This window comes from Drosophila nasuta, chromosome 2R (genome assembly GCF_023558535.2).
Source record: "Drosophila nasuta strain 15112-1781.00 chromosome 2R, ASM2355853v1, whole genome shotgun sequence".
Lineage (NCBI taxonomy): Eukaryota > Metazoa > Arthropoda > Insecta > Diptera > Drosophilidae > Drosophila > Drosophila nasuta.
Genome location: NC_083456.1, coordinates 20,642,391 through 20,654,391, shown reverse-complemented (window position 1 = coordinate 20,654,391; position 12,001 = coordinate 20,642,391). Strand labels below are relative to the sequence as shown.

Genomic DNA, 12,001 nt, shown 5'->3' with positions numbered 1-12,001 from the left:
AAAAGTTTTTTTTTCTTCCGTATTTTGTCTTCAACTGCTTCAATACGAGTATGATGTTAAATTTTCTTTACAAAACCTTACGAAATGGGCTTTAATTTGTGCACCGAGATTTCTATAAATTCCTGAAGTGAATGCTTTTGTTGAACTTTCTTCTGGCATGGAATGTATGTACATATGTATGTGTGTGTGTGTGTCCTGTAATGTGAACCCCAAATAAATTACGTATACGCATGGTAGGTCGTTCGCATTGTCTGGCTGGCTGACTGGCTTGGTCTGCCTGTTGAACAATCCCTCGTTTGTCACGCGACAAATTATTTCACAAAAATAATTTCATTTTTGATATGCCATTTAAACGATGATGATTCTCCCGCCCCCTCCCTACTCGCCCCTTACCCATCGAATGGAATGGTGAGCGTTGCCAAATTGTGTAATATTGCATAAAAATTTATTAACATATAAAAAAATCTTCCGGCAGCTGATATCATAATAAAGGGAACACTTAAAAAATGGCAGACCTCGGTGACACCCCACACTTCCTTTCGCTGCCACATCCCTTCCAGCTACATACAGTTTTTTTTTCGGTTTGCCAAAAATAAAAAAGCAACAGAAGAAAAAAATTGCGCCCCATAAAATTGACTTTTGTTTGTATTTCCGCATGAATTGCATAAATGGTAATTTTGCAGTTTAATGTTTGCGTGAAGCGCGCACGGACAAAATAAAATACAAAAATACAAAAAAAAAGAACGAAAACAACAACAAACGAAACGAAGCGGCAACAACAAACGAAATTTGCATAATAAACAAATCAAATGATGGACGGGCTGGGAACGAAACTTAGACGAATGAAACTTGTGTCCCGCGTTTGGAATTAAATAAACACATAAATAGAACATTTAGCGCCGTAAATCATTTGCATTGCTCGCTAAATATTTTTGCGGTTTTGTGGTGTGCGTGTGTTTATGTAACAATGACTATATATTTGTTTTCCCTCTGTGTGTGTGTGTGAGTTTGAGTCCATCTGGCTGTAAAGTATTTTTTTTTTCGTTTTATTGGGTGGGGCTGCATAAAACTGAAACCGATTGAAGTGGCAGGAAACGGAAATGAACGCAAATTTATGGAAATAATGTGACTGGCCGCATTTGTGTAAAACAATCAATAGAAAGGTGCATGCGAAAAACGGATTTCAAAAAGGGGGATCGAGCATGGAGGCTACCTAATTTTGTGGGCATAATTCAATGTGACGCGTTTACAATTTTGATGCTTTTATTGTGTTGTGTTTGCATTTTTGTGCCATTTCGAAAATGCGTAATTTATGTGCTTAAATGTGCAGAAAATGCTTTTTAACCAACTGCACAAAAGGTATACCTAGAGTAAAGGCGGCAAGCGTTGAGGATGTTGAGGTGCGACGGGGGAGTAGTAGAAAAGGAGTTCTGTTGTTTCCTCAAGCGTAAAATGCTGCGGTTTTGACAAGCAGCCGCAACACAAGCGAAACCGAACAACGAACAGTTTTTGATGAGGGACCAAACCAAGTGCAGGGCAAAATGACCTTTTTACCTAAAGTTTAAGTGCTGGAATTGAAGGTAAAGTCTTGAGTGACGGCGGTTTCAATTCCACTGGGATGATTTTACTTTAAGCTCTCACACACACACACATTCATTAATTGACAGCGCAAAGTTTATATAAAAAGTATCCAAGCACTTTGCAAAATATTATTATAATTGAAAACGAGAAGCTGACAATGGGATTTTTCCTTTTTCGAGGGATGAATTTTGCTCAGCGACAACCTGTTGCATTTATGTCTTTGTTTTCTCATCAAACAAGATGAACTGTTTTCCGTGAACTCGACAATGGCTGTTAACATTTCGAAAGCGCCTAGGAAAGCAGCAGCAGCAACAGCAGCAGCAGCTGGCAGTTTCATTTTATATTTGAGGGCCGCCATTACCATTTCCTTAAACAGTTTTATCTTCATATAATACATTTATTGCTGTTGCCACCTGCTCGGCTCGGCTCTTAGCCATCTGACAGTCGTAAATTGCCAGCGTTTGGCTGGGATTCGGAGACTAGGTTATAAATATATGTAGTATGTACGTGTATGAGGGCAAGCAGCGTGCTGCTGGCACATTTAGAGAGCCGTAATATATCATATAAGGCGCGTCATCATATAGTTCATTGAACCCCCGACCACAAAGTGACTCAAAAATCTTCCGCCCAAAAAGCTTTAAGTGTCTTACAATGTCTACCGTTAATCTTGGGTGCACTTACTTATACCCACACAAATACACACACACCCATACACACACAGCTGGGTAGGTGCGAAGAGGAGGGGGTGACTGAGGTGGTTCCGTGGTGCAGCATCGTTTATAATGTCTTCATTTATGGCACAATGTGCCACAGTTTTTTCGTGCTCAGTTACGCACCGACACCGAAAAACACGGCCAGCAATCCGTGGAAAGAGACTTCGTTTGGTGGCCATGGTCGTGGAGGGAAGGGGAGGGGATGGACTTGGAAACACAGCCGCACAGTGAGTGCCAAAAGTCGCCCTACGACTTGTCTGCTCATCGAGCGGAAAATAATATCTTGCTATAAATTTGGGCTCCGTTTTTCTAACGCTGTCGCGTGTCCAGGGCGCTTAATTTTTTCTCGTCCTTTTTCGTGTGCTCTTCTTCGTCTTCTTCTTCTGCTTCTTTTGCTTCTGCTTTAGCTTCTACATCTTCTGCTTCTTACTTGGTTTACGGGATTCCCAATCCTCAATGCCACCACTCACCGTCGCGTCGTCCTCGACTGATGAAAGTTTAACGACCAAAGTTGACACGCTGCGGCGATTATTTAGAAAGTTAATGACTTATAACACACAAGCGCAAGTGCGAGCGAGACGGCGCGACGGTGTCGCACAGAAAGGGACAGAGCGTGTGGAGTTGAGTATTAAGAGTGACAGAGATAGAGCGGGGCATAACAGTTGATATAACGTTGGAAAACTGTTGGCAGTTTTTGTTTAATTGGATTGGGCAGTTGTCAGACATGAAAAATGTTTTTCCAATAGAAAAAGCTTTCCTGCATTAGGCTTCATTAAATCAAACAAAACGATAGCACCCCAGGAAACAGAGAGCAGAATGGAGCAATAGAAAGAGAGGGAGAAAACAGGTATGGGTAAGAAACGTAATGAAATAGCAATGGATGCAACATTCCGATGCAAACTAAAATGGCAGATGAAACTAGATAAACAACTTTATGGCTTAATGGCAGACAGCACTGAAGTGAAGATAAAGTTTGCTTTTAGAGAGAGTTTCTGAAAGAGAGCATTAATTGGAAATATGATTTATGCTTCTTTGCTAAAAGTGAACTCCTAATGTTCTAACAATAGCTATCATCAATATTTCTGATAATCATCTGCTTGACTTATGTTCAATTTAAGCATACAAAAGGCATATTCCGATTCGACTTTAATATAACATTCAAGCTTTGTCAAATTATGTATCAGATCTCTTATTTATATCTTGAATACTCATCTCTTCAAATTATTTTGAGAGTTAAGCATCCAAGGAATATATCTACAGACTCAATATAACATTAAGGACTGCCAAATCATGAATCAGATCTCTTAGATTATATCATTAATAATACTTGAATACTCATCTTCTCAAATTATGTTGAGAGTTAAACATCCAATAAACATATCCACAGACTCCAGACAACACTTCAATATGACTTTCATGCTCAACTAAAATCATGCAAAATCATGAATAGATCTCTCAGATTATCAACAGACATCAAGAAGTTGCTGGCGAATTATCAGCATATCATCTGCATAAATTTGTCGTAAGCAGCTTATTGCCACATGAGCTTGAAGTTCTGTCTGCCGATAAGTGTGTATTATTGGTGTTGGCAATATATTGGTGTGAAATCGTGGGGAGTTCGAAAACTTATTTATGGTTAGTTGTGCATAACTCTCGCTCGTTCTCTCTTTCTCTCTGCTCGCTAGGCATGTTGGGTTGCCCAACAATTTCTGGTCCCAGTCAGCCGCATAAATTGTATAATGTAATTTTCCAGCAACTGGCATGCCTCCACTAACTCTGTCTCTGTGTCTGTCTCTGCCTCTTCCTCTGCCTCTGGCTCCACCTCATCATCACTCCTGGTGCGTCCGTCGCGTCCGTAAAACCCACAACTGTCAACGGCAATGTGTGTTGGAGCTGTCTGCCTATGTGAGGAGTATGCCAAAAAATAAATGTATACAAGTGAGCAGAGGAGTTGGAGGTGAAGTGAAGTGGAGAGGGAGAGGGAGGCAGACAGGCTCAGGATCGGGCCCAGAACTGCCAGAACCGCCAACTTATGCAACAATTTCAAAACGGAAATTGCTTTAGCACCTGCCCCACATACCCATACAGCCAATACACACCCACACTCCCACACACTCACACATAGGCCTCCCCAACATCGATGTGTGTGGGTGTGGCTGGGCACGTTTCCCTTTTGGCACATACTTCAATATCACGTTGAATTTCATTCGATTCGTGCGCCTTTCTGCCTGCTTTTGGATCCTTCGGTTCGTGGTCCTTGTCGACGTCACCATTTGCCGTCCTCATTCGTTTAGCTTGGCAACTTTTTTGGCACACACGGCGCACACTTTGACAGTTTGTCTGCGGCTCTCCCCGAAAAAACCCGGCTCGGGATGAAGTAGCTCCGGTATCCAACTAAAAGGCAACCCAAAAACGTCGGCGCTTTGGGTTTTCGGATTTTGAAATTTATTCTGCACTGAAATTGACTCGAAATGTTGTATGCCGTGCTCGACACAACGAAAGTTTCTCTTCCATTTACTTGTGTGTGAGAGTATAGAGATAGAAGACAGCGGATAGAAAGAGGGAGAGCGAATGTGTGCAAGCGAGAGCAAAGTTATTTCTATAACTTGTTCCTTTTGTTTGGCCCCTGACAGAATCGGGTTGAAGTGTAATTTGAATTTAAGATTTGCTGTGGTAACCACAAGGTGCCTTGTCTTGCCGCACCTCTTTGCTGTCTCTCTGTCTGTCTGTCTGTTTGTCTGTCTCTTCGTTCCCGTGGAGCCAAAGGCATTTCGGGTGTCGCCGTGTCAGCCACATCCACATCCAAATCCACAACGTGTCTGTGGGACTCGTTCTCGCAACGCTCAATAATTAATTTAGCCGTAACATATTTGCCAGCCAAATGAATGAACCAGGATTTCTACTCTCTCTCCTTTGCACACTCCAATTTGTTGCTAGTTGCCAGTTGGTTGTCGCTTAACCAAGAGTTTCACTTTAAGTTTGAAAGCATTTCTTGGCTATTGCCACAGCACTTTAATCAAACATTCATAGTTGCAACTTTAAATTAAACGGCTCAAACTCTGCTGGCAAACTCTGCTCTGCTTTGGGTGTGGGACGCACTCTTGTTTGAGGCCAGGATGTGGGTGGCTAAAACAATAAGTGCTTGGGCCAAGGGTCAGTTGTTTGCATTAGCCAACGCCGACGCCAACGCCAATGAAGCCCAGTGGATGAGGTGCGTGTTAATTTGCCAACTTTAGTAAACTGTGCGACAGCAGATTGAGAAAGAGGAACGGCAGCAGCAGCTGCGTCAAATGCTTCATAATTGGATGGTGCTGTGATTTCTTGCGGTGAAACTCTGAGGTAAAATTGCGGAGCAAAATGAGGATGTGTGTGTGTGTGAACTGTGAGGAGAGAGTCGAATCGAATTTAAAGTTTTTTAAAGTTTACAAACTAAACATTGTAAAATTAATTGCCGAAATGTGTGTGTGCGAACTTTGGGTAAAATTTGATTAAAGAAACTAAAACAATATTTGCTATTTGGCAATTTGGCATGGGGAAATTCAATCCAGTCAAAGCCTTGTCTTTGGTCGTCTAATGGCCATGCTAAGCTCTAGCATAATCCACGTGTGATATATGTTTTATGGGCCAAGACAACTCACCGCACAAATTGATACATTAACTACCTTTATCCGGCCATTATCTCTAAGTATGCTCTCTAACCGAAAACTATGCTCAAAATGCGTCGTCCCCATGCTCGACATGCAAATGTAAATCACTTCCGCAACTATGCGGCTCCACTGCACCATCACCACAGTAGCATCCGAGGCAGCAGAGGCAGCTGAAGCAGAGGCAGCAGCACTAATGCTATAACCACTGCCACAGCCACTGCCAACGGGCGATAAATCATCAACTGCTTAAGCGTTGTCTGCCCCACGACAACAACAACAGCAACAAGAACAACAGCATCAACAAGAACAACTAACCTTTCCGCAACTCTCCGAGCCCGCAACTTCATTTGCGTGCCACCTGCTGCTGCTCATGCGACTGCCACTGCCATTGCCACTGCTGCTGGTGCAACTCACGTTGGTCGCTTTAAAGCATTTAGCTGGGATGACATATTTTAAACGCTCTGCCAACAGTTGCAACAGCAACACCAACAGCAACAGCCACACAAATCAAAGCTACTGACAACAACAACACACTTAATCAGTTGCTAGAGATGACACTTCATTATGATCATTAAGCTGGCAAATTATCTAGATTTTCTTATTTTTCTTATTTTTTTTAGTGTTCTAAACAAAATTTGGAAAACATTGTGGGACAATCAATAATATTAAGAAATAAATAATAGTATATCGACATACCAAATGCAACCTTCGGTATATTTCAGTATTATTTCAGTTTATTGATTTGGTATTTGTTAGCAGATGCTGAGCACACTCGACTGTATTTTTTTCCTGGGTTTTTTGCTAGTTTCGGCATTTTCTAAAATGTTTTAAAACAAATTGGAAAAATATTGTAAAACAATCACTATTATTTTTAAATATTATTAAATAAATATATATAATATATATTTTAGTATTGTTTTAGTATATTAATTCAGCATATTTTAGGAATAATATCACAACAGGTTTACTTTTATTAAAAATGGGTAGCGGTTGTAACTTTCTTTAACTTATAATTAAAATTTTCATTGTATATATTTATAAAATTAGCCTATAAATTCTGATTTCTTGAAAAATATCGAAAAATATGAAATTAATCCTTGGAAATTAATTGATTAGCAATCATTCAATAATGTATTTAAGTTTATTCGAATCCATAACCTTATTCTTACTCTCATAAAATTTCGTGTTAATTCATCGTTTGTGAATTTCTGTCGATTATTACGTGTGTCACGCACTCAGCTCCAAGAGAGTTGCATGCAACGTGCCGATGCTAATGTGCTACAGCTACATACATACATACGTACTTACATCTAGTTCAACTGCTGTTGCCACTGCCACTGTCAGTGTCTGTGCTCCTGTCTCCGTCTGTTCGTCTCCGTCTATGTTTGCGCATAGATCATAATCATTCATAATCAGCGTGCACATAAATAACAAATTAAAAGCGCTTCACTAATTTTAAATATGCTCGAACATAATCAGCTTAGACGACGACGACGTCGACGGCGACGGCGACGTCGACTCTGTTTTGTTGTTGATGATGATGCTCGTCTTCGCTCTCGTTGCTGCTGCTATTGCTGCTGCTATTGCTGCTGCTGTTGATGATGAGGTTTGATGATGACGTATACTAGGTACTCGCTACTCAGGGCTGCCAGTCAAGATAGCAATGGCATCCTAACGAGCTCTTTGCTCTCATGTGTGCTGCGGAGGGGTTGTTTTTTTTCGAGAGGTTTTTATTTTTTTTGACTGGCTTTTACTTCATTTAAAACGCATTTATAATGGGCGGCAAAAAAAAAGTAAAAAATGAAGAAGAAAACTCATCAGCGCACACACACACACCAACACTCACATAAAGAGTCTTATACACACACACACTCGCACACACACAGTGAAGCAGAGTCTAATGCACATGTATACAAATTTTCTTTGTAGCTTTTCATGTTTGTGCTTATGTACTTTGGGCTGACGTCTTTTGTGGCGTCTGCTTCACTTACTTTTGGCCATACAATTTTCTTACAATTTTCGTGGGCTGCTCATGTTACCATCTCACTCTCTCATGCTCGCTCTCTTTCAGTTATTGCTCATTCTAATACACATACTCTCTCTCTCTCTGTCTCTTTCACTTTCTTGGCAGATTGTGCGACCGGTGAACGCGTTTCTCATTGTTGATGTACAAAATGATTTTATAAGTGGTTCCTTGGATATAAGTAATTGCAGTGCACAGCAGCAAGGACACGAGGTGAGTCCGGACAGACACGCAAGCAAGACGTTTGGACGAAGTCGACTGACAAAAAAAAGAAGTAGAAAGTAGAAAGAAGAAAGTGGAGCTGGCAGCTGGTGGCTGCGAGTCGTGAGTTGTGGCCACAGACGGGGCAGCAGCAGCTAAGCTTAGCTCCAGCTCAGCGCTGGCTGAAGTCGGTTGAGCAGAAGCGTGGGGAGGCCAAACTGACAGGTATGCGGCATGCGGCATGAGGCATGCGGCGACGGAAAGACATAAAACGTAACAAGAAATGAAAATGGAGGCAGCGAAGCGGAGCGCAGGATGAGCCAAAGTCATTGCCGCCGACAACTACGACGACGATGAGGACGATGAGAATGAAGGAGGACAACGACGAGGTCGACGAAGTAGATGAGGTTGGGCTGGGCACGCTCTGCATGTCTGCATCTCCTCCCCTTCGGAAAGATACTGTATCTGCAACTGTGTGTGTGTGAGTGTGCGTGTGCAGAGACGGAAGCGGATATGCTTTACTTAAGTCGCATCCGCGCTGCGACACACGCCGGATGTCATCGTCAACGACAGCAGCAGCAGCAGCAGCAAAAGCGGCAGCGGCATCAGAGCTTCGACATCAGCATCGGCATTGGCATCGCCATTTCCATCGCCATCGCTTAACATCTGCGGCAATTGTGTGTCCTCGCTGTCCCTGTTAGCCTGCTGCTCGATGCCGATGCCAATGCCGATGCCAATGCTGCCACTGCTGCTGCTTCAACTTCGGCCTCATCGTCTTCTGTGGTGCACTTGTTGGCCGGCACTTGCTACACTTCGAACATGAAAATTTGTCAAAATTAATAACACACACTTCCGGTTGCCGCTTTATGGACTCAACTTGCAGACGTGACACACCCCACATGCCGCATGCCACTAGCCGCATTTCGTATGCCACATGCCGCAATGCCAAATGCCAGACCCATTTTCTACTGCTATAAGGTTATCTATATTTTTGGGAATTTCATCCAATGACCGCGCACCTTCCGTCGCTTTTCATAGATACTGGAGCCCATTAACAAGCTACTCGACACCGTGGACTTTGATGCGGTCTTCTATTCTCTAGATTGGCATCCTAGCGATCATGTTTCCTTTATTGATAATGTCAAAATGCGAGCCATGGACGAGGCATCATCGGTGAGTAGGCAAATTTGTGTACAACGTAATTCAATTAAATTTAAAATGAGATGCCAACATTTTATTTAAATAAAATGCAAATATATTGTCAGAGGTTATAGATATTGAATTTTCAAAAATGTTAAAAACTTTTCTTACTGTATAATAATGTTACAGCAAATTAATTCAGATAAACTAGAAATGACTCCGAAATTCAGATGTTATACATAGTAATGTTCAATTTAAGGAGAAGTGAATAACCACAATAACAAAACATAAACTAACTATTAAATTTTAAAAAATGTTAAAAACTTTTCTTACTGTATACTAATGAAACAGAAAATTAATTCAGATAAGCTAGAAATGACTTCAGAAGTCAGAGATTATACATAATAATAATAACAATACATAAACTAAAACTTAAATACAAATAAATGTAAAAGATTATTAGTTGTAAATATTAAAAGTGTAGCAGCAAATACATAATATAAATAATCATTTAACATATCGAAAGCAAATTATATAGCGAATCACCTCAACACCAAAAGATGTCTTTCACTAATTCATAGAAAATATATGATCAAGTTATAATGAATTTAAATGAATTAAAAATATATAAACTATAGATATTACTTTTCATAGTTGCATATATTAAAGGTGATTTAGCAAATTTCTATTGAGGTACAGCCAATAAATTCAAATAAAATTAAAACGAGTAAGAAACATACAGTCAACTGTGCTTAACTTTGAGATACCCTCTACCTATTTTAATAAGAGCAAAACATTGAACTATTTTTAATATATCAAAAATATGCCAAAAATAAAATAATTAATAATTCGAAAATTCATCTATTACAAGAAAGTGACATACCAAAGAAAGTGAATAGATTATAATAAAAATATTGGATTTATTTAATCAACTCCACAGCTGGATGCTGATTCGGCAAAGGTCTTCGACACGGTCATCTTTGCTGGGCCGCCGCCAATGAAGCAGCGTCTGTGGCCACGTCATTGTGTGCAGGACTCGTGGGGCGCGGAGCTTCACAAGGATCTCAAAGTGGTCGATCATGGCATCAAGGTGTACAAGGGCACCAATCCCGAGGTGGATTCGTACTCGGTGTTCTGGGACAACAAAAAGCTGTCGGATACCACACTTAATGCGCAGCTAAAGATGAAAGGCGCCACAGATATCTATGTGTGTGGATTGGCCTACGATGTGTGTGTGGGTGCAACTGCGGTGGATGCTCTCTCAGCTGGTTATCGCACCATTCTGATAGATGACTGTTGCCGTGGCACCGATGTCCATGATATTGAGCACACCAAGGAGAAGGTCGTGACCAGCGATGGCGTTATAGTTCACACCAATGAGGTGAGTGTTGAGTGTTTATAATTGAACACTTTTTTGTATTGAGTATTTATATTTAGGTCAAGGCCATGGCCGAGGGTCGAGATCGTCGCCCGGAGTTGGGCTATAAACTGGCCATGGAACTAAAAAGTCCCGATTCGGTGCTGTCGCAACGCAACGGATTTAGGCCATCATTTTAACCAAGTGCAGTGCAATTGATTAAGGTTTAAAGACATCACAAAATATCACAGAGCTAAGCAAAATCACACAAGGAATATGGAAATGAATAATGACAAATTTAGTTAAAGTAGTTAATGTTTAGTGCGTTTTAGTTAAACAACAAAATGGAGAAACAAAAATAAACAATCACAAGTATCAAGTGCCTCGCAATATGTAGTTGAGCTAGCTTTTGCTAAAAAAGGACATTGAACAATTTTGGAAATAACTTAAATAATTGCGAAATATTTTGGTAGCATTACAATTTTTATATACTCGTACTTAATACAAAACTAATCTTGAATTTTGTGTGTCTATTGACAGGGTATAAACAAATGAAATGAGCTTAAGTATTACATAACATAATTATTCCTTTACTTGGCACCTGTATTACAATTACAAGTTTCAATCAAGCAATCAGCAAATGTTGTATACTGCACCTGTTTCAACAAATACAAATACAATTTTAAATACAGTTAATAAACAATTTGTAGAAAACTCTGGAATGAAGATGGGCTTCAATGTACAAGTACTTAAAAAACGCTATTAGATTACATAATAAATAAAAACAACCTATTAAGTTTATTATTTCCAACTTTAAAGTGTGTTCATTCATTGCTGGGAAAGTTTTACTCAGAATTAGAATTGTTTTGTTTCACTGAAATACTAAAACACAAAAAAAATGGTGTTGTTCTAGCTCACAGCAGGTATAACTTTATGATAGCTAAGCTGCTTTGATAAATGTCTCTTGCAGTTGTATTCAATTCATTTTGCATTCTTTCTTTCTCTATACTCAATAGACTCTTCATATATAGCCAATTGCAAACAAAAACTTCAAAACAAACCGAATAAATGTCCTGCGATCAACACACACACCATGTTCATTGTGTGTGTGTGTGTAGTTGGTGGACAAAGTGTGCAGAGAATGTTAAACGCTTTTTTACCGACTCGCCTTGAATGGTCCACAGCGTCAAGAACAACATCGAGAACGAGAACGAGAACGAGAGCAAAGTGAAACAATCCATGCAACGTTTAAAGAAACTTTCAACTTTCTGTTTTATGTATATAGTAGTACCTACAATAGTTGTTTGTGTAGATGACTGTTATAGTGTGAGCTGTTGTT

The 12,001-nt window shown here is 40.2% G+C and overlaps 1 protein-coding gene across 2 annotated transcripts in view; it reads left to right on the top strand.

Moving 5' to 3' along the window:
* The window catches only part of LOC132785697 (nicotinamidase), a 32,043-nt gene extending 20,690 nt beyond the window's left edge, over positions 1-11,353 (top strand). For both annotated transcript variants that reach the window (XM_060791910.1, XM_060791909.1), the window contains exons 4-7: positions 8,073-8,177; positions 9,204-9,338; positions 10,246-10,686; positions 10,743-11,353. In XM_060791910.1, the coding sequence (XP_060647893.1) occupies positions 8,073-8,177; positions 9,204-9,338; positions 10,246-10,686; positions 10,743-10,862 (801 nt within the window). In that variant the 3' untranslated portion in view covers positions 10,863-11,353. The remainder of the gene's footprint in view (positions 1-8,072; positions 8,178-9,203; positions 9,339-10,245; positions 10,687-10,742) is intronic.
* Positions 11,354-12,001: the final 648 nt, after the last annotated feature.